We start from the raw sequence: 26,653 nt of genomic DNA, 5'->3' as shown, positions 1-26,653 counted from the left end.
CTCTAGAGAACTCTGGCTCCACTTGCAGGTTGAATACAGGTACTGCATTCAACCAAGCAAGTCAATGGAACCCAGCTTTCTAATCACTATGTGATTAGTAAAATATTAAAAAAATTAATTAAAAAAATAAAAAATGGAAAAAAAAATAAAAATGTGCTAACATTTAAAAATAATTATGCAGTGATGTCACTTGATGAACCATCCAGTACCAGCAAAATGTGTAAAAAAAATATAAAAAAAGTATTAAAAAAATAAAATAAAAAAATAAAGTTTATTATTTTGAGCAAGTGCTAAAATTTCTCAAAAATCTCAACAAAGAGTTAAAATAAAAGCACTTCAAATACCCAAGGGGTGTCTAATATATAAAAAAAATGGCTGATGGGGTAAATTGGAGTGGCCGAGCTCAAAGATAGGGCATAGGTACAGACTGACCAAAATGGAGAAAAAAAGCGCACTTCCCAAATGTGGCATTTTAAATCTCAAACAACCCGACAAACCCATGCATGTCGGGTATCACTGCACTCAGGAGATGTTCCTGAACACACATTGGGGTGTTGTTTGACAGTGAGATATACCAGAACCTGTATATCTATAACTAAAGTACAATTTGTGTGGGAAAAAAAATCAAAAAAATTACTATTACAAAGTTTGACAAAGTGTAATTCTATAATTGGTGCATGGAAAGGGTTAAAATAACAGCATTTGGAATACCCTGGGGTGTCTAGTTTTCAAAAATATATGGTTTGAATGGGTTAAATTGAGTTAACCCGCTTCAAAGGTATTCCAAAGAGGAGATGGAGGCAGAATGACCAAATGACCACCTGGATTACGCATGCCCCAAAAGTAGCCTTTTACCAGCCAAACAATCTGACAAACCCATGCATGTGGGGTATCGCTGTACTCAGGAGATGTTCCTGAACACATATTGGGGGGTTGTTTGACAGTGACATATACCAGGACCTGTATATCTATAACTAAAGTACAATTTGTGTGTCCTGAAAAAAACAATATATAACTTATGTGGGTACACTAAATGGGTGAGGAGAAAATTACAGCTGAACACAAGCACCACAAAAGTGTCAAAACAGCCTCGGTCCCACAGGGTACAAAACGAAAAATGAGCCCGGTCCTTAAGGGGTTAATGATAGGCTAGATGTGTCCAATCAATACTGTAAAACCAGGTTTTGTGGCAAATAGTATAGCTATACGTGTTAGCAGTTTGACCAGCTCATTGTACAGTTTAATAGTTTAATGTAGTTCATGACTGGTGTAATTTAACAAAAGCTGTAAACAACTCAAGCTCCATGTCTCCCAGAGGCCATAGGCTCTGAATGTGTATAGTGTTAAATAAAAAATTTAGGAATTCAACAGGGTACACATTTAACAGGCCAATTTTCGATTTTAAACTTTACTGTGCAACAAAGTATGACATTTTTTTCATGAGCACCATAAAATAATCCTGCTCCTTGTTTATTAGCTAATGAGATGAGATAAATAGTGTATATAGACTCAGTAGATGAAATAATAGCTATGAGTGCACTCTGCATAACATAACATACACATTTTTAGTTTTGCACATGCAAGCAGCAGTCCACCTGATGTAAAAGAAAATGTGATTCTTCAGACCAGGCCACCATTTTCCATTACTCGTTGTAGGCGCTTTCGGCAGTGGACAGGGGTCATTATGGGCTACGCAGGCCCCTACACAACAAACTGTGATGCACTGTGTGTTCTAACACCCTTCTATCAGAACCGGCATTAACTTTTTCAGCAATTTGAGCTACAGTAGCTCATCTGTTGGATTTGACGTCACGGGCCAGCCTTTGCCCCCCCCCACGTGCATAAATGCATCGTCGGTTCAGCGCTTTTTCTTCCTTGAACCACTTTTTATAGGTACTGATCACTGCAGACCAAGAAAACACCCCACAAGAGCTGCAGTTTTGGAGATGCTCTGACCGAGTTGTCTAGCCATCACAATTTGTCCCTTATCAAAGTCCCTCAGATCCTTACGCTTGCCCATTTTTCCTGCTTCTATGACATAAATTTTGAGGTTGAAATGTTCACTTGCTGCCTAATATATCCCACCCACTGATAGGTGCCATGATAACATGCTTATCAAGTCCTAGGCTGTAACTCAGTGTTTTGTAGTTTTTGGTTCCCCACTTAATAACTGATAACCTATACATAATAAGATGAGATGAATTCTGATCACCACCCTTCTTACTAAATCCTTTCCATATTCCATAACACACAAAACCTACACAAAATCATCCCTGCTTGTATTAATATTAATAAAGTTTCTTTTTTTGTCATCAAGGATGTCAGCAAACGTCTTTCCCTACCTATGGATATTCGTTTGCCTCCAGAACTCCTCGACAAGTTACAGATGAGCAGTCCAGAGGATGACCAGAAGCCTCTTAGTCGATTGTCAAGAAGAGCATCCCTGGTAAGTGTTGTCACAATAGGCTGGTTATTGGAAATAATCAAGAGGTTTTATCAGCAGTGGCAAGTCAGTGCCTCCACTGTTGGGTAGTACTAACCCTCCCAGGAAACCAGCAGCTCTCCTTTTTCAGGAGAGAGGAATCAGCTCTCCCACTTCAGTCTTTGTGAAGAGCTGGGACTCACATGTAGTATTAGGGAACTTGGTGGGGGCAGGGGAAAGTTGGCAGTGAGTAGGCAGAACATGGGTAGTGAGTAGGCAGGGGTGGATCAATCATGGGGCAGTTGCCCCCTGGCCCAAATGACAATCCCAACCTGCGATCAGGAGCATCAGGGAACAAAGTATGGAGTTGCGGGCCAAATCGTCTGTACAGCTGAGCTTTACCCTTATCATGCCCTTTGTGCAGGGGCGGAACAATAGGACGCCCACTTGCGTAACAGAAGTTGCTACATTGCAGGGGCCCCTGTCAAGTGGGGACCCCCAACACCAGAGCCACAACCCCCCAGGGCATACCGCTAGGCCAGCGAACACTGAGTCTGAGTGTCAGAAGATGACATAATTTCCCAGCACTCAGACTCAATGGGGCAGCATGCAATGAGCAAGAAAGAGAGCTGTAAACAAAAGTAGGGTGTAAGTATGTTTGTTCATGTGTATGTGCAGGTATGTTTGTGTGTGGAAGCATGTTTGTGTGTATGTATGTATGTATGTTAGTGTGTATGTGTCTGCGAGTATGTTTGTGTGGTTTCAAGTTTGTTTGTGTACATGTTTGTGCGTAAGTATGTTAGTGTGTGTGCAGGTATGTTTGTGTGTGTATGGAAGTATGTTTGTTGAAGTATGGTACTTACCTACGTATATACATAGATTCAAATTTCCATGCAAACTGGATTAAAGATGTGTTTCAATACATGTGTATGTTAATGTGAATCTGGGTGTGTGTATATATATATATATATATATATTTATATATATATATATATGATAGTGTATATAATAATGCCAACAACCCTAAAAGAAAACATGAGGGTTTATTATATGGGACTGAGGGAAAAACCTATGATGGGATCTGAGAGTATTCTGGGGATATTACACAAGGGACTGGATATATGACAGGGATACTGGGGGCAAATGATATGATAGGGTCAAGGAATCTGACAGGATAGGAATGTGGCATGAGGGAGATGTAATGTGAGATGTAAAGCGCCAGAAGATGTAATGGAAATATCAATAGCACTGACAATTAAACTCATTTGCATTGCTCGTTTGCAATTCCCTCAGTGGCTCGCAACGATTTAGATTATTTAGTTATTGCAAGCTTGTTTGAGTTGGGTCCTTCTGTAAGGCCAATTTGTTTTGAAACATTAGTGGTTATGCTTACTCATTGTACTGTGCTAGGGAATATGATGGTGTTAAACAACATAACAAAAAATAATAGTAACATTGTGTATCAGCCTTCTCTTTGTTGGACAAAATTAATACAGATTTAATAAGTGAATTTTAGCAAGTGAAGGGGGGCCCTTGTGATTGTCATGCCCCATGGTCCCATTTGGTCTTAATTCTGCCCCTGGGAGTATGCTTGTCAAGATCAGCTGCACAGAGAACCTGGGAAGGCAGGGCAAAACCCGGAGCCTTCCCTGTTATTAATATATTTCACAGTTACATCATCAGTATACTTTCATTTTGTAAGATGTTTTTAGAACTCAAAACCAGTGATTGTAAAGTGACATAAAAACTAAAATATATGTTGGGTGCATTGGTAGAACAATTTTAGTAAATGTACTAATATTAAAATATTGGTAAAGGATCTAAGTACTTTTGCATTGAACTGTATATCAAATAACTACATAGAGTAAATTCCATGATATCCTCTTACCTGTCTGTCTCTTGCAGTCGGATATTGGGTTCGGCAAATTGGAAACATATGTCAAACTGGATAAACTGGGAGAGGTGAGAACTAATTGTTGGACAGAATTTAACAAAACTTAAACATGTGATTGTGAGGGAGAGGATATCGATGCTTCACTTGAACATATGTCACTTGAACTGGTTATTCTAGACACTAAGTAAAGGGCCATTAAGGTGTATCACTCTCTGAAGATAATGTTATTTCAGGGGACTTATGCAACGGTATTCAAGGGACGCAGTAAACTTACAGAGAATCTGGTAGCTCTAAAGGAGATCAGACTGGAGCATGAGGAAGGAGCACCCTGCACGGCCATCAGAGAGGGTAAGGAAAAAAATTGGCTTCATAGGAAGCAGTATGTTTCTAAAAGCAAGAAATGACAGGGGTTAAAATAACTTAAAGGTATGCGGGAACAACATGAAGTGATTTCATAATTTGACCATAGGCCTCTAATTTTTCCTAGTGTCTCTACTGAAGAATCTGAAGCATGCTAACATTGTAACACTCCATGACATCATCCACACAGAATACTCACTCACTCTGGTCTTTGAGTACCTGGTAAGATGAAGGCAATGTATGTGGCTGTTGTGTGCTCCCAGCTTTCAGGAGATAAATGATTAAGAAGTATCAGTCTCTAACTGTTGTAAGTAAAGAATGCCTGCACTGATTTGCATGCAGCGTGATGCACTGGAGCCATGCAAACGGGACTACAAAATTCATATAATATGAATATAAGGCTGGAGTGGTATTTCAACTCTTTCGGTGGCAGTGATGGATGAAATGGACAGCAAGCTATAAGCTGATGTATTGTGAGATGATCTGGCACAGGTCATTTATTTAGGTTATTTAAATACATGATTTACTATTTTTTTCAAAAAGGGACTGTTTAGCATTTATGGACCACAACAAGTGATAAGCGTGATGGGAGTCCTAGACTCCAAAAGCAGGTGCACCAGAGATGCAAAACGTTTATCATACTTGTGGAAGTGTGTATTTTTTACCATTATTTTTGTTTCTTTAGCATAATTATTGAATTTAACTCCTTATGTATGCCTACACTTATGTGTGCCCACTTTCTAATGTATTATGTACCTACATGGACTTAGTTTCTAGTCTACATTTATTTACGTTTCCAAAATACATGAATGCATAATGTACTGTGTATATATATATATATATATATATATATATATATATATATATATATAGATCTCTCTGCTGCTTTCGATACTGTTGATCACCACCTACTTCTAGACTCAATTGCTTCTGTAGGCATCTCTCCCATGTAGCTCTCTCCTGGATCTCCTCATATCTGTCTAACCGGTCCTTCTCTGGCGAGACATCATCGCCCCTTCCACTTTCGGTTGGTGTCCCCCAAGGTTCAGTCCTTGGCCCTCTGCTGTTCTCTCTTTATACTTCCTCTCTTGGCAAACTAATCAACTTGTTTGGCCTCCAGTATCATCTATATGCAGATGATACCCAAATCTACCTGTCTTCTCCTGATCTCTCTCCATCTCTTGTATTACTTGTCTGCTATTTCTACCTGAAACTTAATCTTCCTAAAACTGAACTCATTATCTTCCCTCCCTCCATCTCCACTCCACTACCTGAATTCTCTATCACCATTAACAACACGACTATCTCTCCTACTACCCAGGCCCTATGCCTTGGGGTCATCCTTGACTCAAACCTCCCCTTCATCCCTCACATTCAGTCCCTCGCCAGATCCTGCCGCTTGCACCTAAAAAACATCTCTCATATCCGCCCATTCCTCACCCAAGAATCCACAAAAACTCTGGTTCATCCACTTATCATTTCCCGTCTTGACTACTGCAACACTCTTCTGGTTGGCACTCCACTGTCTCGACTCTCCTCTACAGTCTATCCTAAATGCCGCTGCTAGGCTCATCTTCCTTGCACGTCGCTCCTCTTCTGCTTCCCCCCTCTGTGAAACCCTCCACTGGCTCCCTATTACCTTTAGAATTACATTTAAGATCCTGGTACTGACATATAAGGCCATCCATAATACTGCTCCTCCGTACATTTCTGACCTCATTAGCAAATACTCTCCTACTTGAGCCTTACGAGCTGCCCCATATCTCTGGAATCTACTCCCAAGGAACCTTCAGCATTCACCCTCCCTCCCGACATTCAAGAAACATCTAAAAACCCACTTCTTCAGAGAAGCATACCATCTTAGCTGCTAGAACTTACTTGTCATCGATACAACCACCACACTACCTCTCACCCTTTCTCTATGCCTTATGTTTGTCACCCCATTTCCCTCTAGATTGTAAGCTTGCGAGCAGGGCTCTCTCCACCTAATGTATCGGTTTGTCTTAGTCTGTCAATTCTCATCTTGTCATGCCCCTTGAATTTATGTATTGTATTAAGCGCTGCGTAAACTGTTGGCGCTATATAAATAAAAGATAATAATAATAATAATAATATATATATGATACATTTAATAAAAGGGTGGTAGGTAATAACATTCTTTAGTAACTTTTTCTATTTTGTTTGCCATATATTACTAACCTCATCCAAAAATCTTTATGGACCAAAGTCCCTATTGGCGTAATGGTCAAGTGTCCCAATACTTTTGTCTATATAGTATATGTATATATATGAATAGCTTAACCTGTGTTTAGGTTATCCTAGATGTAAGTGTAAAGTGAAGTGTAAAATTCTTACATGGTCACCTAAATTAAACTATAGCAAAACTGCCAAAAATCGCAGGCCTTCCAAGTGGGGAAAATGTGTGCCTAACCCCAAGGACTCAAAGGGTTAAATAGTTATTTTTCACAGTTTATAAATGTTTGTTTTTCCTTTTACAGGACAGCGACCTTAAACAGTACTTGGATAACTGTGGAAATCTCATGTGTATGCACAACGTCAAGGTGAGGTTATTGTTGAGAAACAAGGAATCTTTAAAAGTAATTTAACTCTTTGAACTTTGGATTTCTAAGCTGTTATCACATTCAGTCCAGGATCTTATTCACTAATCCAATTTGCTTTTTCTAAAGTACACTTGCTTTCAGAATGCCAGTGATTTCAGAGGTCATGTACTAGAGGTCATTTCTACTGGCAAAACTTGTCAAAATGTATTTATAGGTTAAGGAATCTACTTCCTCAATTCAAGGTATACTTTGGACCTACAATACCAACTAGGACACCAAAGAGGAAGTCATTCATAGAATGTATTACAGTTATTAACACAGTTTGGTCTTAAAAATACATTGCTAGTCATAATAGCATATTTTTATACTTCCTTTATCAAGTACGTGAGCAATATGGGACAGCGCCAGCAGCTTCTGCCACAATTTCAATGTAATTGTCAGGTCCTGTTTTTTATCTGGGAGCTAGTATCTATAATGGGTTGCTATTCCATTTTTTTCTGCCATGTTTTTCAATGAAATCAAATATCTCCAAATATCTGCTATGGTTGAAAATATTTGACTTAAAAATCTTCCAAGTAAACTAATCATGGAAGAAATTGAAAAAATTCTGTTCTGAGTTTCCCTCCCTCCTACTCACCCTTGCAAAGTCTGTAAAGAACCACTTTATGGAAACCTTATCTATCTTCAAAAAAGAGGAATAATCTTGTAAATAGAATAGAATAGAAAGTAAAAATGGCTGTGGTTGTGACAAATTGTGCGTTACATAGGTTTATTTAGTTTATAGAAACGTAAAATGTAAGATTTCAGAAATGTGACAGAAGGAATTTGCAAGTGTGTTATAAGGCTCCAAGGCCAGACAGTAGACACCCAAGGGTAGGTTAGCTAAGCCTAATTTTAGATCAGACAACTATTTTTCATCTTTAGGGAGTCTTTCAGTTCAGGTATAGTGCCAATAGACTTGTGTAAGGTACATGTGGTTTTTAAAATCAAAATCTTAGCCGGGCAACTACAAGCTAGTGAGTTTGACATCTGTAGTGGAGAAATTAATGGAAAGGTTGCTAAAGGCTTATATTCAAGAATAAATATTGATTTGCAATATAATTAGTAGTCAGCATGGTTTTGTGGAAGACAGGTTTTGTCAAATCAACCTAATAGCATTGTAGGAAGAAGTCAGTAAAAATACAGATCACTAGATGTGATCTATTTGGCAATAGTGGCAATATCTGAAAAATAGTTTAATAGGGTTTTTTTGCCTTCTTTTGGATCAGAAGTAGAAAGAATAGGTAGAAGGGTTGAACGTGATTGATGTAGGTCTTTTTTCAATCTAAATGACTATGTTACTATGTAGTCTCCTTTAACATAGACACCTAATAACTGAAAGACTTTACTTAAAAACAATAAAAAATACGCACAGATACTATATACTGTATAGTCTCTATATAGTATGTTTATATTGAATTCTAAGCTTTTTAGGATCTTGGACATGGTAAACTACATTGAATGCTCTATTTGGGTTTAAAGCAGAAGTGCTGCAGAATTACCAGATTTGGAAAAAATGGTTTTGAAATAGCAAAATGCTACTTGTTTTTTATTGCCCCATAATGTGCAGAAAAAAAGCAAAAAAAACCATAAAAACATTGGGTATTTCTAAACTCAGGACAAATAGTAGAATCTATTTAGCAGGTTTTTAGTTTTGATAGGTGAGTAAAAGATTTTTCAAGTAAAAGTCCGAAAAAGTCCTTTTTACAATTTCCAACATATTTTATAATACAATCATAATAATGGCATCTAAAGAAAGCCCTTCTTGTCCTGAAAAAAACAACATATAACTTGTGTGGATTGAGTAAATGGAAAAGAATAAAATTACAGCTAAACATGAGCACAGCAGAAATGTTAAAACAGCCATTGTCATATGAAAGGTACAAATAATAAAATCAGTCATAGTCACGAAGGGGCTAATCTAAACCTTGGATTATTATAGACAGACTGTTTAGTTATTATATTAAGTGTAAAGTATATGTTCTCAGAAGTGCAAAAGAGAGTTATCTCAGGAATCATATCTTGTGGCGTGAGGAAGTATTTTATTTTATTACTTACCCAGAAGCAGCTCACCAATTAAAATAGGTAATATATTATACCCCTAATAAAAGATGATAGTACCATATACATTAATTAACAGTATAAATAGCATACAACCTATGCAAGATAGATTGGTGATAAAGTCCTCTAGTAAGCCTTTGATCTTTAGAGTAGAATGTTACAAAACTAGTTGTTCATCTCTCTGGTGCTGAGAAAGTCAAATAGAAAACATCTCTAAAAAGTGAATTATTTGCTAGAGTACATTTTGTGGAATAGCGGTACTCATTGGGACCTGGTTGGGACCTCCTCTGTGGCAGCCGGTGTACGTCTGTGCAATGCACATAGACAACCTCCGCTGCTGCTGGCCGGTACTTCCTCGGGGGCTTTTATGGTGGAACTCCAGAAGGTCAGGTCACACCGGCGCTCCACCATAGAAGCCCTGGCGGAACTACTGGCCAGCAGCAGCGGAAGTTGTCTACGCACATCACGCTGACATTCACCGGCTGCCAGAGAGGAGGATCCCCCGCAGTGCTGCAGGAGACCTGGACACTTTCGCTGGGGCTTCTAAGATGGAGCACCGGCGTGACGTGACCTTCCGGTGCTCAGTCACAGAAGCCCCGGCGGAAGTCCCGGGTAGCAGCGGAGATGGTGTTGACACCAGGGAGTCTGGAGTATGGGGGGACAAGTCTAGGGATGCATCGGTAAGTCGGGTGGGGCATATAGGCATATCAGGGAAGCAGATTGGCAAATAGGGGGAATAAGGCATATCTGGGGGGCAGAGTGGTAAATAGGGGGTATAACGCATATCTAGGGGTGTCAGGATCAAGGTGAGGAACCCGATATGCTGGAAAACACAGCAAAGTCCAAATCAAGCCAAAGGGTCAGCAGCGTAGCCGGTAACAATAGCCAAAGGGTCAGGATTGGAGACAGCAACGTAGTCGGTAACAATAGCCAGATGGTCAGGATTGGAGATAGCGACGTAGTCGGTAACAATAGCCAGAGGGTCAGGATTGGAGATAGCAGCGTAGTCAGTAACAATAGCCAGAGGGTCAATAACAGGAATCAGGAGGAACAATATAGCTCTTAACGGCACAATAACTGAGCACTGAATGATTCTCAGTGCTCATTTTTAAATCTACCACCAGAGGTCGCCCTTCCCCCTGTATGTGGTGACGGTGGTGCGCGTTCCCCGCCTTCTCCATTCAGGAGTGAATAAGGAGAAATGGGGGCGCTCTTTGAGACCGGCATCATGGCAGGAGCGGTGATGGCGGTGAGAGCGGCGGCGTGGGAGCTGGTACCCGCAGTCAGCGGGTACTCAGGTGAGTGACTGCGCTGGGGGGTTCTCCGTCGACCCTGACGGGGGCAGAGGGGCATATAGCAGGTATAAGGAATATAGGGGGACAAAGTGGCATATCAGGGAGGCAGAGTGGCGTATAGGTGGTAAAGGCACATCTGGGGGGCAGAGTGGCATATAGGGGGTATAAGGCATATCGGGAGACAGAGTGGCATATAGGGGGATATAAGGCATATCTGAGGGGCAGAGTAGCAAGCCGTGGGGCAGATGTGCATAACTGGGGGGTAGGTTGGCAAATAAAAGGGAAAAAAAACCAAAAAATGTATTTTTCTCAATCATAGTTTTTATTAAATATGAAAAAATAGTTGTGAACTAATATTTACTAATAAAAAAAAATCTTACATTTAGGCTTTTTCTTTTTATTTTCATTAATTCAAATCTTGGGGGCCGACTTATAATCAGGGTCGTCTTATAACTGAGCAAAAATGCTATATGTATGTTTTATGAAGTTTTATATGAAGCTATGGTTTAATTTCAGATGGCCCTATAATGTTTTATGACAGCCTGGACTACAGCTAAACTGTAGCTACCACACTCTTTACCAATCTATTTAAAGCAAAATGCAAGGTGGTTGACACCCAAAGTGCAACTAGGTATACACGAGTTGCACATGAATAAATGGATTTATTGTTTATATCACCTTTAGAATATTATTGTTTCTTGCTAGTTTCAGGACTATACCATCTTCAATGATCTTTATGGAAAGTTTTACATTTTGATCTTTATAAAAAAAACTTTATTTGTAGATATTATTTTATGCTGCTTTTATGTGTATAGCACCTCTTAGCCTTGTTACAGTGTATCTGGTTGCCATGGATTAATTTAATGGTGTTTGTACCCACAGATTTTTATGTTCCAGTTACTTCGTGGTCTGTCTTATTGCCACTGCAGGAAGATACTTCACAGGGATCTGAAACCACAAAACCTCCTGATTAACGAAAAAGGGGAGCTAAAGCTGGCAGATTTTGGTGTGTATGTTCTAGAGGAAAATGTGATTTTAAAACAAGGTGTTTGATGTTAAAAGAACATTAGTTGGACCACCTAGATAATGCATTTGCATACCTAATAAACTGTAAATTTATTTGTATATTTCTATACTGTCATTGATTGCTAGTCAATATGAGTTTAGCACGTGATCTGCATTTTCTTGAAAATTCTAGGTGTTCAGTAAATTGTTGGGCCCCCAAGGTCTCATATTATTTTCTTGCAATTCTGGATGCTGCAATAACTTTCTCTTGTCATGAACAGGCCTTGCTAGAGCCAAGTCAGTGCCAACCAAAACATACTCCAATGAAGTGGTGACACTTTGGTACCGGCCTCCAGATGTTTTGCTGGGTTCTACAGAATACAGTACACCCATTGATATGTGGTGAGTAAAAGCTGATAACTGGTTTGACTTGGAGTCTTTGGGTGTAGTGCTGCGAGTCCCTCGGCCACACCCACTCCACCTAATTCTCCTCCCACTTTTGACTTTAATTTTGCCTGTAGCTGACGTAGCTATGGGTATGATTGTTTCAGAGTACAAATTTACTCTAAATGAGTATATCTACCATATCCAATAATCATTTTGGGCGAAGAGACAGAATTGCCATGACAAATGGCCCAGGCCCCCTCTGTAGGTGGGACACGGTACAGCAGTTCCACCCCAACCCCAATGGAGTCCTTTTGGAAAATATGCACTACTGTATATGCATATACAGCAGTGATATTTGTCAGAATGATATATATTATTTTTATAGTTTACAATTAAGTTAAGTGTTTGTTGAAAGCTCTTTTAGGTGACCTTGTAAAATGGGAAGCCAAGTTATGACAGTTTATTAAGAAAAAGTATTAATTGATTACACTGGTCACTTGGAAATATTAATCTACAGAAAATAATCCCCACACATAATAAAAAACAAGTGATGACAGTTTGTTTCTTCTTCTTAAACATAAATGCCCATTCTTGCATTAAAAGGAAGCTGTAATTTTGGCTGACCGGCTGTCCTTTGTGCAACTTGCACAGAGGTGCTCTGGCAGCCTTAATAAGCGGTTATGCTGATCTATTCCATGATGAATAAGATGAACTCACGCAGGACACAAGATTTCTACCTCCTTGAAGTTGCAGTAGAGACTAAGATGACCTATCAGAAAAAGTAAATACAGAAAAAAAAACAATATGGTAATTAATTCACTAAAACAAAAGAGAAAACAATTACCCAGTGCTCCATCTCAAAGAAATATAATGTATGCACCTGCTCCGATTTGACAGGGAGACTTTTGACTGGACAGAATGTTCGCAGTAATTGCTGTTTTATTTACACTGACTTCACTAGGAGAGTGGGAGATAAATTAAACAACCTTCCAGCGGAAGTGGTAATACTTAATACAGTAAGGAATTTAAACATGCATGCAATAGGCATACGGTTATCTAAAAAAAAATAAGACCAAGATTTGATGTTTTCACTTCAGGAGAAAAAAGTGTCAGTATGGTTCTTAAAACTCTAAAACTAAAAATTCTTAATTTCTTATATAGTGCCAGCAGATTCAGCCGTGCTAGTAACATAAACAACGACTGTTACAGAAGGAGAAAAGGGACTGACCCTTACAAGCGTATGTTAATATCAGTCATTGGAAGAGGATGGTCTAATAATATAATATAATAATATACTGCCAGATCACTGCTTGTACTAAAACTCACATTACCTAATCAGTTCTTCATGTGAACCAAACTATTCCTATTTTTATGGTTTTATAACTGGATGATAAATTTGCACTCATTTAGGGGAGTTGGCTGTATATTATATGAAATGGCTACAGGACGACCTATGTTTCCTGGTTCTACGGTAAAGGAGGAATTACACTTGATCTTCAGGCTACTAGGTGAGGATGCCTCATTTTTTGTTGCTGCATGATGGTCCAGAGTATGTAAATACTGTACTGCTTTTAGTTAAAGGTACTATTTTTGTATTTTGTTTTTAAAAAACAAGTTTACCTGCCTGTGATCTTTATCCCCCCTCCCTACCATTATTAAATAAAAACAACCGTTTTGAAAACCATTAGTTGTCAGGAGATTATTATGTTCTTAATTGAGCCACTTGTGTATAAAGTCATGATTTCAGCTGTTATATAGCAATCAGTAAAGCACTGATTGGGACATCAGGTCGGAAGGAGGCCGTTCCAGTGTGTGGCTGAGAATCAGCCCATTCACCTTAAGACACCTTGAGGAAATAGGTCCTGAGTACTACTTTTAGCTAATTTTACTTTTTATTGTTTATCCAGAATGAAAAGACATCCCAGAGGGTCTATCCAGATGCTGTTGGGCTCTCTGATGAGCCTCCCTTTCTCCCTCTTCAAAAAAAGCAAAAAAGTATAGTTTAAAAAAATTAAACAATTACAGTAAACATAACACCCTAGAGATGCCACCATGATCATGAGGGCATAAACAAGGAAGTTATAGTTAAGACAGATATACAGTTTAAATAGCAAAGATACTCATTAGTGTGGGAAATTCTCTTGCCATGAATCTGTAATCAATAGAAAGCCAATATGCATTCTATGGGGAGACGTACTATAAAAAAAATATTTTAAAAATAATAATTTTTGAAGAGGAAGAAACACTGCTGCTGATCAGAGTGATCAGTAAGCAGGACTCTATTGGCATGCATTACTGATCACAGTACCTGTAAGGGGGTTCATCAGAGGTCTCATGACAGAAACAGGTTTTTGCCTTACTCACTCATATCGTGCTATTAAACCAGATGTCTCCAAAATAATTATACTAACCCTTAAAAGCACAAGCATTTTAGCAAGTAGAATTGCTTAGACTACAAGATATGAAGGCATCGGTCCCTCTTTTAATTTTAATTTATTTTTATTTCAAAGACAAACACTGAATACTCCAACAAAGTAACTAAAATGTTAAAACTTTTTGACTTTCTTTTGTATGTCTTTCATAAGGTACTCCCACTGAAGAGACATGGGGTGGAATATCATCTAATAAAGAATTTAAAGCTTACGGCTTCCCACAGTACAGAGCACAGCCTCTGAAAAACCACACACCAAGGTAAAGCCTACTTTGTATTAGCGGACCGGCTAATTTTGAGTTTGGCGCTTTCCTTTCCAATTTGAGTACATGGCACTCCATTTTATGTATTACATTTCTTTTAAAAGGTGGGGATAGAGTCATGCTGTGCTATGATTAATTTGTGTGGCTTTTTCCCGGAGTACCTGTGAGGTAAAGTCAGTATTACAATCTGTCAATTGTGCAAATAATGAAACCAGGCCCATACTGACCATCTGGCACAATGGGCAAATGTCCGATTGGACAGCACGCTGACAAAGAAACCATTACTCGACCTGCTGCCCCAGTGTAACGAGCAGCTGTGTGTATCCAGCTGCACTTACGTCAATTGATGACCCTGGCCTTATAGCCTCAGGGCCGCGTAGACACCCCAATCCTGCCCTGGGCAAATTTATTGATTTTTTGGGGGAATCATTTCATATGTGTAGATTATGCATTTGTGCACACAACTATGTGCACATCTTTGTAGACACAGTGAGTGAATGAATGAATGTAATGAATCACTGATTGATAATCCAGATAGATGATCACTTCATGGGCTGCGGAGGCTGCCTCTAAGGGTGGTTTTCTTACATTGCAGTTCGTGCAGGACCAGTGGGGTATATCCTCAGTCATCTCTGGAGGCCAGATAGAAGAATAATTTTTCTCTTCATCCTAACTGCCATGGGGATATACAGGGCCAGCCTTAGGGGTGTGCAACCTGTGCGACCGCACAGGGCGCCATGGTAGCAGGGGCGCCTGCCCGGGACTTAACTTGAAACATCGTATTTTTTTGTTTTTTTTAACTTTATTTAACATCATTCATGTTAAATAAAGTTTAAAAAAAACCCCGATGCTTTAATCTAAGTTCCGGGCAGGGACTTGCTCGTGAAGTTCGGCGCCCCTTACTCTCCGTGACTCCGTCGTGGTGCCGGCATCTCATGTTGAGCGCCGGTCTATTCCGGCGCTCAACATGAAATGCCGGCACCGCGGCAGAGCGAGAAGACGGGTGCCTCCCGCTCTCACCGCAGGACTCCGGCAACAAGGTAAGTGGGGGGGGGTGTAGTTTGAAGGGGCAGAGGGGGGGTGTAGTTTGAAGGGGCAGAGGGGGGGGGTGTAGTTTGAAGGGGCAGAGGGGGGGCGCCAGAGGAGTAGTCCGCACAGGGCGCCACAACGCCTAAGGCCGGCTCTGGAGATATAAGCCCCATCTGTTCACAGGAAGCTGAGTTTTTGTCCCGCTTTTAAAGACAGGATGGATCCTATGGACACTGTCTATAGAACAACATTCTTAATTTAGATATAAATAGGCTTCTGTTTTTTGGAGAGATTGATTTACCCCCATTCAGCAAGCTGTGCTTGTAACACTTTGCTCTCCTTGGCAGTCTGTCTGTTCAAGCTGGAAATCATTCTTATTGCTACTACTGTCAGGCTTCTCTTCTACGTGACAGTTCTTTTTGGCTCACTTAGATGGAGCATTAGCCCCATCTGGTGGTCATTCTGATTTAACTATTCATACAAGATGGATCCAGCATCTTTTATAGAGCGTCTGCTGCTTAAGTGGTAGTTCTCTGATCCTTTCCTCATCTGCATATATGCTGAATAACCCTCTTCTGCTGGTACTCAAGCATCTCTTACTCCTGTGGGAATATGCATCCGCTGGATGAGAAGGAAGCTTCTTGCCACAAAGCTCCACATCACAGAGACTCCTTCATGACTCCTGATTGCCTAGTCCTTATCAATGTTGCTTCTCCCTAAGGTGTGGTCTAGGACTTCAATAGGACAACCTCTGTGGGTTTCTTGTGGAACAAAGTGGCTTCTCTGCTTTTTCCAGTGGTGGCCATGTAAGGCGCTTACTCCATTGGTGTTCTGTACTAATAAACGAAATGGGCACTCTTTCAGTCCTTGTGAAAATATAGTATAATAATTTTGCAGTTAATTGAACAGTGTATTCAAAGCTCATACATGATCCAAAGAGTGGGAAGCAAAATAGCACTGATGTTGGACGAGAAGGCCTGGCTTACAATCTCCTTTATACCAAAGGTGCGCTAGAAGAGTTGAAGCTGTGATTGCTGCAAACTATATATTAATATCTATATGTTTAGAATGTGATGCCATCAAAGTCCCGTTCGGTGTAATGAGCAGGTGTCCCAGGGATCAGGACATTTGTTTTGTTGAATAGAGTTAATCAGAAAGGTCTTTTTGCTCTGTTTCAGGCTGGACTCAGAGGGGATTGATCTATTAAGCAGCTTACTACTGGTAAGTGTCTCAGGTACTGCTGGTGTGTTGATGGGAAAATGGGATATCTGCATACACACAAAATAAGGAAGTATAAAAAAGGCTCATGTGCAATGTGAGACGCACAAGAATAGAAAGTCATCAAGTTACTAAATAGAATTAAATTAAAGCACTCAATAGTAATTTGCAGTAGAAATAGAGTACCCATGTCAACCTGTCATACTTTAGAAAACATTTACAAATATAAAGCAAATCTGCTTTTTACAAAAACAACAAAAAAACCTATGCAGGTCTTGACATGAATGTGAAAAAGCTGCCTCCATAAAAAGGAGGATCCAGTAGTAAGAGGATAATTGCAGAGAAATTACCATAAGAGAGCTGCTATTCAGCATTTAAATGCCGAATATTTTCTTAAAACATAATTGTGCAAATGTTTCACTCTACAGTATGAGGACAAAAAACGAATCTCTGCAGATGAAGGTATCAGACATCCATATTTCAAGACATTGGGGGAGAAAGTACTCACACTTCCAGACAGTAAGTTTCTTAACCTCTGAATTTATTGAGGCAACACTGTTATATAGTTTAGTCTCTCTCTTTCAGTTGTAATTTTATTAATGGCAGATGTCTGCGCTTCTGATGTCAGTCTTTCACGCTCAAACTGGTTATTATAGCATATTACACAAATGTCCTGTTTAACACAGGACAGTCCCACTTTTTTGGGTACTATCCTGCCCAAGTGACCCCAGTGTCTCTCACCTTTTTGGGCAGTGGTGATTGTGTCCTGATGATCTGTCCTGACTAGCCCACTGAGCTGTAGAAAACGATCAGGGTTTGTGTACAGATCACAGTCACAGCTCTCAATGTCTCCCCGTGCCGGTTCAAAATTGTCAATTCCCATGTCAGAAGGGCCCTTTCTGGATGGTTTTGAATGGGCATGGGAAGACAGGACCCCTGTAGTTAAGCCACTGTTTGGGCCGGTTAACGGGAGATCCATGATCTCTGCTCCCGGCCCTGCTCCTGCAGACCACGACCCTTGCAGGCTCCGCTGAGCGCCCCGATGGGTCAGTCCGCTCTTGGTCACTAGTAAAGTCCTCCGGCCTCTTCTGTCTCCTCTGAGCGATTAGTTTGTTTAAAAGTCTTCATAGTTGCATCTCATGTAACTGATGAGGTCATTCCCTTTTTTATTTTATTATGAATGATGTAATTGAGTACTGTTTAACACTTAGCCTTAACTCTTTAAGTATTAATTTTCTAATATCTTAGTGTTCAAATAGCTGGACCCTTGCTGTGTTATTTATACTTTTACTTATATGTTGCATTTTTGTTATTTTGTCTTTGGTTTTGTATCATGTACTGTAAATTATTATTTTTTGTCCTCATATTTTGTGGTTGACTCAACAAGGATTATTTGTATTCAAGCATTGTGTATATTTGCAATATAATAGTGCAAGCAGATCCTGTGTTTCTTTATTTTCTCCTTATAGCATGACCAGTTTTTATACAGTCTAAATTCAGATCATGCATGATCACTCTCTCTACCAGGTACCTCTATTTTCACAATCAAAGAGATCCAGCTTCAGAAGGATCCTGGACACCGTGGCTCCATATTCCATCACACAGGTGTGTCTGTCACAAAATGCTTAAAGTATGCAGGGAATGTGAGTGAAGTGAACCAGGACTTACAAACAGTGTGGTGTTCTGACCAAGGCTGACAGGTCTAGGGGTGCAGCAGTCCCCCCCTGGATATGGCGTCATATGCCTCTGTTAATGCAGGGAAGATGCCATCTGTGGAGGTGTGTAGGTGGAGGCACTAGGTTGGGCTTAGGGCAGCACAAAAGGTAAATACAAATCTGCTTATAAAGACTAATTTCATACACTGTGTGGCCTCAGCATGGCAGGGAACCTAACTAGGCTAGGTTTACTTCATATGAATATCAATTGTCTACTGTACAGAAACATTGAAGAGTCAATTAATTTATGAGGAACTGAATCGACCGAACAATAGCTGGACCTTACATCTAATTAAACACAATCTTGATAACAAAGTTTGTAGTGTTTTAATAATGACATGTACATTTGATGTATGTAACACAGTTTTACCATGATCAACTAAATCTGGACAGAACAAGTAGATCTGATCATATTTCTACTTGTTTATTGTATTATGACTAAAAGGAATGTGCTTATAATTTGTTGGTGGATTCTCCCAGTAACTAAGTGCTGTTCTCCTTCTACAGCTCGTGGGAAGACCAGAAGACAGAGTATATTCTAGAATTGAAACTGGATGAATTAAGACTACACTCAATTTTATCTCATCTGTCTGAGAAACTCATGCACTTATTTAACTTTTTGAGTATTATCCTTAATTTAGCAAGTTGCAGAGAAGTCAGTACCAAGTCTACTGTTGGTGCATTGTGAGGTTCAGGAACCAGAGAAGAATAAATGGCACTTTTAAGGATCACTTTTAAGACCCTGCAAACGCCTTATCAGCTTTATTGAAGTGTAAAAGACTAGCTGAAACATGCTAATATATTTCACCCAGTTTAAAATCCTAATTGTGGTTATCTACTAGTTAGTTATCTCCTTCTGTGTCAAATTACAAGACCCATATGAAGTATGATTTTGATATGTCACTTTTTTTTACATTCTGTGGTTGAGCTGAGAGAGATAGCCCCAATAGGTTATGAATGAAACAGTTTGGGCACATGGCTCAATTTTACTGCAAATCATGGGTCTATCAAACTCTGGGCTATATATACATACATACACACATACATATATACATACATACATACATACATACATACATACATACACACACATCATGCAATGTATGCAGTGGAGTTTTGGAGAAAGTATATTGAGTAAATAACAGGCATACAAGTTAATACGGGTATATATGTTATACTAAGAGCGTAGCAATATATGCTCAGAAATGAGAGGTGAATGATAAAAGGCATTTTATCATTACATTTTTGGGGAATTTGGGGAAATAGTAGGTTTTTTGAGCCTTGTAGTTAATAGAACTCCTCACACCTAGCAGGGGCTAAATGAAACACCCTGCTGCAATTAGCTGCAGTGTTCAATAACTAATGAAATTACTGCTGCTCTATCATCCTACACTGTGGCATGTTATCAGTTTGGAAAAAATACTTTTTCTTATTGTAAAGAGCATGCAACTGCTGTGATTAAAACAATTAAGAGGATCTAGATGGCCCTACACAATGTATAGTTAAATACCTGAGCTATAATTCAAAGAAATCCCACAAATTATGCAGGATCATCTAGGCCTTCTAGGAGCAAAAAACTCCTAGCAGAAACAAGGTTGTCTCCATACAACTATCTATTAAGTTTTCCAACTACATCAAAACAAGGCAATAAAGGAGTGCCGTATTAGAATGCAGCTTATTACTTAATGAAACGTACCCCCTTAACGTACACACAGCACAGAGTACCTATTATCCATAATAGCAAATAAAAAGTTCAGAGTTCTGGTTTATCAAAGGAATGGGTCAAAATCAATGCTGTTTTAGAGAGAATATACCATATTGGCTCGAATATAGGCCACACTCGATTATAGGCCGCACCCCAAAAGTTTGATGCTATTTTAAAGAAAAAAATATTTTTAAAGGAAAAATACACATTAGAGGAATGGTAAAGCAGTATTTTACCTAAAGAACAGGAATACATGTATTTTAACATTTTTGGTATCTATTATACAGTTTGTCAGCATATGTTATATACAAACAGAAAACCAATAGCTATTTTAAGCCCCCCCCTAATTTATAATCCACTTTACTTAGATATGCCCCTCTGCCCCAGATATGTTTTATAACCCCCGATACGCTTTTTGCCCCCTAGAAGTGACACCCCACCTCCAACTTACCAATGCACCCCAGACTCCCTGGTGTCTAGCAGACCGGCCAGTGGACATCTGTGCAATGCACGCAGACAACCTCCGCTGCCGGCACTTCTGCCGGGGCCTCTATGATGGAGAAGCACTGGCGGAAGTGCTGGCAGCGGAGGTTGTCTACGTGCATTGCCGCAGCCGGTGAACGTTTGAACGATACGAATAGACAACCTCCGCTGCCGATATATTATTGATTTTAAAACCCACTTGTGGTCCTGGTTTAAGATGCTCACTGTAGGTGACGGATCCCAATAAATATCCCAGATTTTAATGCCGTTTCTGTGCATGTAAATAATGAGTATACATAAAATCTAAATAGAGCATGTACAGATCAACAAATCTGAGGTAGACGAAATGTCTAACTTTACTTTGTACTGTGAATCGCGTCAAGCTTTTGCTCCTGTGAGTTTCTGTTTGAATTGCAGCTCAGTTATTTAAGTATGCATTGCGTAGGGTCATCTAGATTCTTGGTACTAGAGAAACTTGCAGGGGTTCACCTGCATTTATCACTGCAAATCACAGTTTAGTTAGTAAACTCCATTGTTATCATTCTGACGTGTGCCATCTCCTCACTTGGATGTTAGGTGACATATTAACTACTGCAAATATAACTGGTGCATTACTATATTTTTCATTTTATTTGACATGTTTTCAAAACTTGAGCCTACACAATTTTGTAATTGTTGGCTAATGCGTTTATATATGTTATAGGCTACCCAATGCATAAAGCCAATGGTAAGAATGGAAATTTACAGGTCTTATTGTGTGAACTAATACAGTTCCATTACAAAGTGCCAAAGTACTATGAAAGTAAATCAGCTGTGTCAAATTATTAATGGTTGGGAATGTATATATTCATCCTATACATACGAGTTCACAAGTACATTGCGTGAAACGTTAAATGTAATGTTAAATCTATACATAAAAAAAGCTTTACAGTAATTATTTTATCTGATGAGCAACCAATTGGAGTGAGAGTACATAATTTGTATTGGCAGCATACAGCGTTCTGAAACAATGGTATAAAGACTTGAACGCTAATCACCAATACTGTATTTCTATAAGATAAGGAAGATATCACCAAATTCACAGGGCCAGTCATGCCAATATGTGTAGAATGTATTAGGTGCTATGTTTTGTTTTGAAAAAGCATATATACATCTCCTGTATAAGCTGATTAAGCTTCTGTAAGTGCCAGTCATACTATAAGTGCGTACATGCATGTGTCTGGAAATATATATATCTATATATATATATATATATATACACAGTGGCGGATCTACCGGGGTCGCAGGGGTCGCGACTGCGACCGGGCCCCGGCGGCAGGGGGGCCCAAGCCAAGGGGCCGCCCGAAATCTTTTTTAAGTTTTTTTTTTTTTTTTAAATAAGGCAGGGGCGTCCAACATGCGGCCCGCGGGCCAAATGCGGCCCGCGAGACCTCGAGGTGCGGCCCGCGTAAGATCGGCAGCCAGGGCAACCGATCTTACACGAGCCGCACCTCAAGCCCTGCTACTTACTTGTGGGAGGGTCTTCTGGACAGCACGGAGGAAGCGGAGTTCACGTGACATCCTACTTCCTCTGTGCTTTAGCAGAGAAGGCAGAGGGAGGCCGCGCCCGCTGCTGAAGTCTGTGAGCGGCATCGAAGGGAGATGCAGTGCAGGTAAGGGGGTGGGGAGGGTGTTTGAATGAGTGTGTGTGATTGAGGGAATGAATCTGTGAATTAATGATTATATGAATAAATGAGTGTGTGTGTGTGTGTGTGATAGCATGGATGTGTAAGTGCTGGAACCTAGGCATGATGGGACTGTGATTGCTGTTAGCAATCACACTCCTATCATGCCAAGTCAGCCAGTACATGCTGAAACCTGGCCAGCTGCCCCCCTTGTGTAGTGATGCTGCCAGCAGTATGGGGTCTGCATTTACAGCCACCCTGTACCAGCATGTACTGGCTGACTTGGCATGATAGGAGTGTGATTGCTAACAGCAATCACAGTCCCATAATGCCTAGGTTCCAGCATTTACTGGATGGATGTGTAAGTGCTGGAACCTAGGCATGATGGGACTGTGATTGCTGTTAGCAATCACACTCCTATCATGCCAAGTCAGCCAGTACATGCTGAAACCTAGCTAGCTGCCCCCCTTGTGTAGTGATGCTGCCAGCAGTATGGGGTCTGCACATCACTTACAGCCACCCTGTACCAGCATGTACTGGCTGACTTGGCATGATAGGAGTGTGATTGCTAACAGCAATCACAGCGAGCACAGTCCCATCATGCCTAGGTACCAGCATTTACTGGTTGCCTGGGTATGATAGGAGTGTGATTGCTGTTAGCAATCACACTCCTATCATGCCAAGTCATATTGCTAATTTTGTCCAATTGTGTGTTACCTACTTTTATTAAACGTGAGTTTTTATTATTATTTTTAAAGGTGGGGGTCATTTTCGGTTTTGGCTAAGTGAACCCTGAATGTTTTGGTCCAGAATTTTCATTTTAGTTCATCCCTAGAATAAATCTAGGGAATCCTGAATTTGTAGTCGCAAAACTTTCAAGGCCCAGAAATCAGTGAGAGGAAAAGTAAAGGTTTTGTGTCATTTTACTTTATTTTAATCTGCATATTTTATTAAAGGCCATATTTTTTGTCACAGTGAAAAATGAGTGCGGCCCGCGCACGTATACAATTCTGATGAAGTGGCCCACTGCAGAAAAAACTTGGACACCCCTGGATTATGCCCTTTGTACATGCGCCCCTTTTTCTTTGATTTTTTTACAGATATGATTCAATATGTAAATTGAATTTGTTGAATTAGTTGAAAAATAATTGTTGGGTAAAAATCATGTTTTTTTGGGGGGGTGAGGGGGCCCTTAACAGATTCTCGCACCCGGGCCCTGAGGCGTCTAGTTACGCCCCTGTATATATATATATATATATATAGGGTATGTTCATATATACACATGCTGAGAATCGCACTGTGATGAGCTGTTTATAGATGGAAGTTACAGACATAAGCAAAATAAGTTGGGTACACCTCAAAAGATAAGGCATTGAATCTCAATATGGCCAAGTTCAAATCTTACAATAATGACTCAGTGACATTAGGTATAGAATACAGATATGAAACCTTCTTGTAGTAGGATATATATTGAAATTTGCCATTCATCAGAATTGTGTGCCACCATTAAAAGTAACATTGCTTTTGTTGTCCTGTTATACAGCCAGTATACCTCCTTCCTACTATAGTCTTCTGGGTCCTGCGCTTTATAGTAGCACGGTTAACCTGTCAGAGACTTCTCTTTATTTTGCTGCTGAACCTAGGGTAAAAGAAGAAAATATTTATTTTAAAAAAAAAAGGAGCAACATGTTTTCTTGATTTTTTTCCCCATTAAACCTAACATTTTAAATGAAAAACAACATGTGCAGTGATACCTAGGATTATTAATGTATGCATGGGAAATATTGAAATAATGGTTTTGTGCCTGAGAAATAACAGTGCTGCTGCAGCAATCTATAAATGTGAACTCTATATGCGTGTTTGTGTATATATATATATATATAGATACACACACATGCAAATATATGTGTATATAAATACAGTTTGTGTAGTGAAAGCAATTCAAAATAATACTATATATATATATTTAAAATTTTATTCTAAAATATTTATTAATTAAAGAATGCTTTAGAATTCCAAAGTAAAACTGTTGGACTAGATTTATGGAGAAGTGTACAAAATACTGTACTGCATCTTCAAATCTATGTGTAATAACTGCTTTATTTAAATGTCTACAAACGTGTGCTTGATAAATATGCTCTTTATAATAATATGGAATTGACAGTCTTATTTTGTTCTTTTTTATTGATCAATCCAAAGTGGATCTGTCACTTGTGGCAAATTCTGCATTTTACAGTTCAATGTTCTAACTTCCTTTATATATGCACCTGGAGGCAGCTACTGTTGTCAGTCATATGATACTTTGGGTTAGAGCCCTGCGCAGGACTGCTTTTTTAATCCCGTTCCCACTGATTTTTTGTCCAATCCCGCCCACTCCCGCAATGTGTGTGTTCCACTCCTACAACATGTGTGCCCAATCCCGCCCGCTCCCGCCACAAATGTGGCCAATCACGCCCACCTCCTTACCTGAACCGCAGACTTCCCACGCAGTCCCGCAAGGCTGTGGGACCCACATCCCTATGCAGTCCTCTACTTTGGGTGACTTTCAATGCTCAAACACCACACTGAGCTGATATTTTATGGCAGTGAGTCCAGTGACATATGCTGACACCAATGGGAGTGAGAGCGCATAATTTTTTATTGACAGCATACAGTGTTCTGGAAGGCACTGGTATAGAGTCTTGAACTGTAATCACTTTATGGCAGTGCTAACAAAATCTGTCCACCATACACTTTCATAAGTCTCTATGGACGATTAAGAATCAGCTATTCCATTGCTTACCACAGACATTATGATAAGGAGTCGGGGTGTTCTTATGGGTGATTAAAGAAGGGAAGTAGTTTAGGTTTTGCCACCAACAGCTTCTGAAGCCAGATCTAGTGTGGCAGAATAGTTTATTTGAAATGCCTATAAAATAAATTACACTGATTGATGGAGAAAAGTTTAATTAATGTATCTACATGATAAATCAAATAGTTAATATTTGTATTTAAAAATGGTAAAATCCACAGCTGACAGGTCCACTTTTGTCAATTGAAAAGATTCAAAAGAGATTGTATTCTGTAAATCTCTACTCAGAATGTTTTCTACAGAGGTCTAGATTTTTGTATGTGGCATTCTATAATGATGTTTGACATTGCATACAAATTATTGTTGAACTGTTGATGTTACAGAATAAAAATAAATAAAAACTCTGGAGAAACAATGCTGTTTACAAAAGAAAAAAAACTGGATGGCTGTGGGTTGTTGCGAGTCAAAAAACATGTTTAATGCCTCTTGTTATGCTGTCTTTTAATAAAAGGACCCTGAGTAATCTTCTGCTAGAGGGCCACCTGTAGAAAGATCCCTAGGTCTGGACTGGTCCCTCCAATTTATAGCTTAAACAAGGACTGCATTAAAACATTTTTATCTTGGTAGTTAATGAGGTTACTGAGTTAATGCTGGGGCCAGAGGCAGATGCTAGTTCACCCTTCGAAAAAGACAACCTGGCCAGGATAGGAAGTGAGAAACATAGTAAGTGACGGCAGATAAGAACCAGTAGGCCCATCCAGTCTCCCCAAAATGATATGCTATTTATGTGTTTATATTGACTATAAAACATAGCCTCTTCTACATTGATTTTACTGGAAAACTAACCTTGTCTGAAAAAAGACTGAATGTGAGAGCCTCCATTGTATGTAAGCCTACCTCTTGTATGTATGATACTGATAAATGTGGACATCCTACTTCTATTATACAGTAGATAATACTAGTTTCCTGATTAGACAAGTTTCCTGATTTGTGTATTGCATATGTGGAGCTGCAGAAAATTTATGAGGGCAATGGCCAGGAAATTTGATAATTGGGGCCTATGTATGGTTGTTGAGACTGTCTATGCAAATTGTATGCCGGTGACCACTATTAACATGGGTATTTCCAGAAAAAGAGAATTTTAGCAGGGCATTTAAAAACTGAACAATCAATCTGTAAGGGGAAAGTGTCAAATAAGCAAAATACAAGCGACCACTAATAAATCCTATCATTTGGCTTCTCTGCCAAGCCATATTCAATGTAGGTCATATATGTCACTTGTGCCATGTTGAACTTCCAGTGACTGGTATGAGAGAGTGTGAGAGCCATA

General features: G+C 39.5%; 1 protein-coding gene across 1 annotated transcript in view; it reads left to right on the top strand.

Moving 5' to 3' along the window:
- LOC149287927 (cyclin-dependent kinase 18-like) overlaps positions 1-19,222 on the top strand; it is a 31,537-nt gene extending 12,315 nt beyond the window's left edge. Inside the window, exons 3-15 of the mRNA XM_089492235.1 lie at positions 2,318-2,446; positions 4,328-4,384; positions 4,550-4,664; positions 4,804-4,898; positions 7,175-7,237; positions 11,515-11,638; positions 11,919-12,039; positions 13,435-13,532; positions 14,610-14,715; positions 16,926-16,968; positions 17,394-17,484; positions 18,493-18,570; positions 19,188-19,222. Coding sequence (XP_089348361.1) covers positions 2,318-2,446; positions 4,328-4,384; positions 4,550-4,664; positions 4,804-4,898; positions 7,175-7,237; positions 11,515-11,638; positions 11,919-12,039; positions 13,435-13,532; positions 14,610-14,715; positions 16,926-16,968; positions 17,394-17,484; positions 18,493-18,570; positions 19,188-19,222 — 1,155 coding nt within the window. The remainder of the gene's footprint in view (positions 1-2,317; positions 2,447-4,327; positions 4,385-4,549; positions 4,665-4,803; positions 4,899-7,174; positions 7,238-11,514; positions 11,639-11,918; positions 12,040-13,434; positions 13,533-14,609; positions 14,716-16,925; positions 16,969-17,393; positions 17,485-18,492; positions 18,571-19,187) is intronic.
- The last annotated feature ends 7,431 nt before the right edge of the window (positions 19,223-26,653 follow it).

Source organism: Sceloporus occidentalis, unplaced genomic scaffold (assembly GCF_023333645.1).
Source record: "Sceloporus occidentalis isolate IW3139 unplaced genomic scaffold, rSceOcc1.0.p SCAF_55, whole genome shotgun sequence".
Lineage (NCBI taxonomy): Eukaryota > Metazoa > Chordata > Lepidosauria > Squamata > Phrynosomatidae > Sceloporus > Sceloporus occidentalis.
Note: the sequence above shows the minus strand (reverse complement) of the source record. Positions and strands in the feature narration are given on the sequence as shown.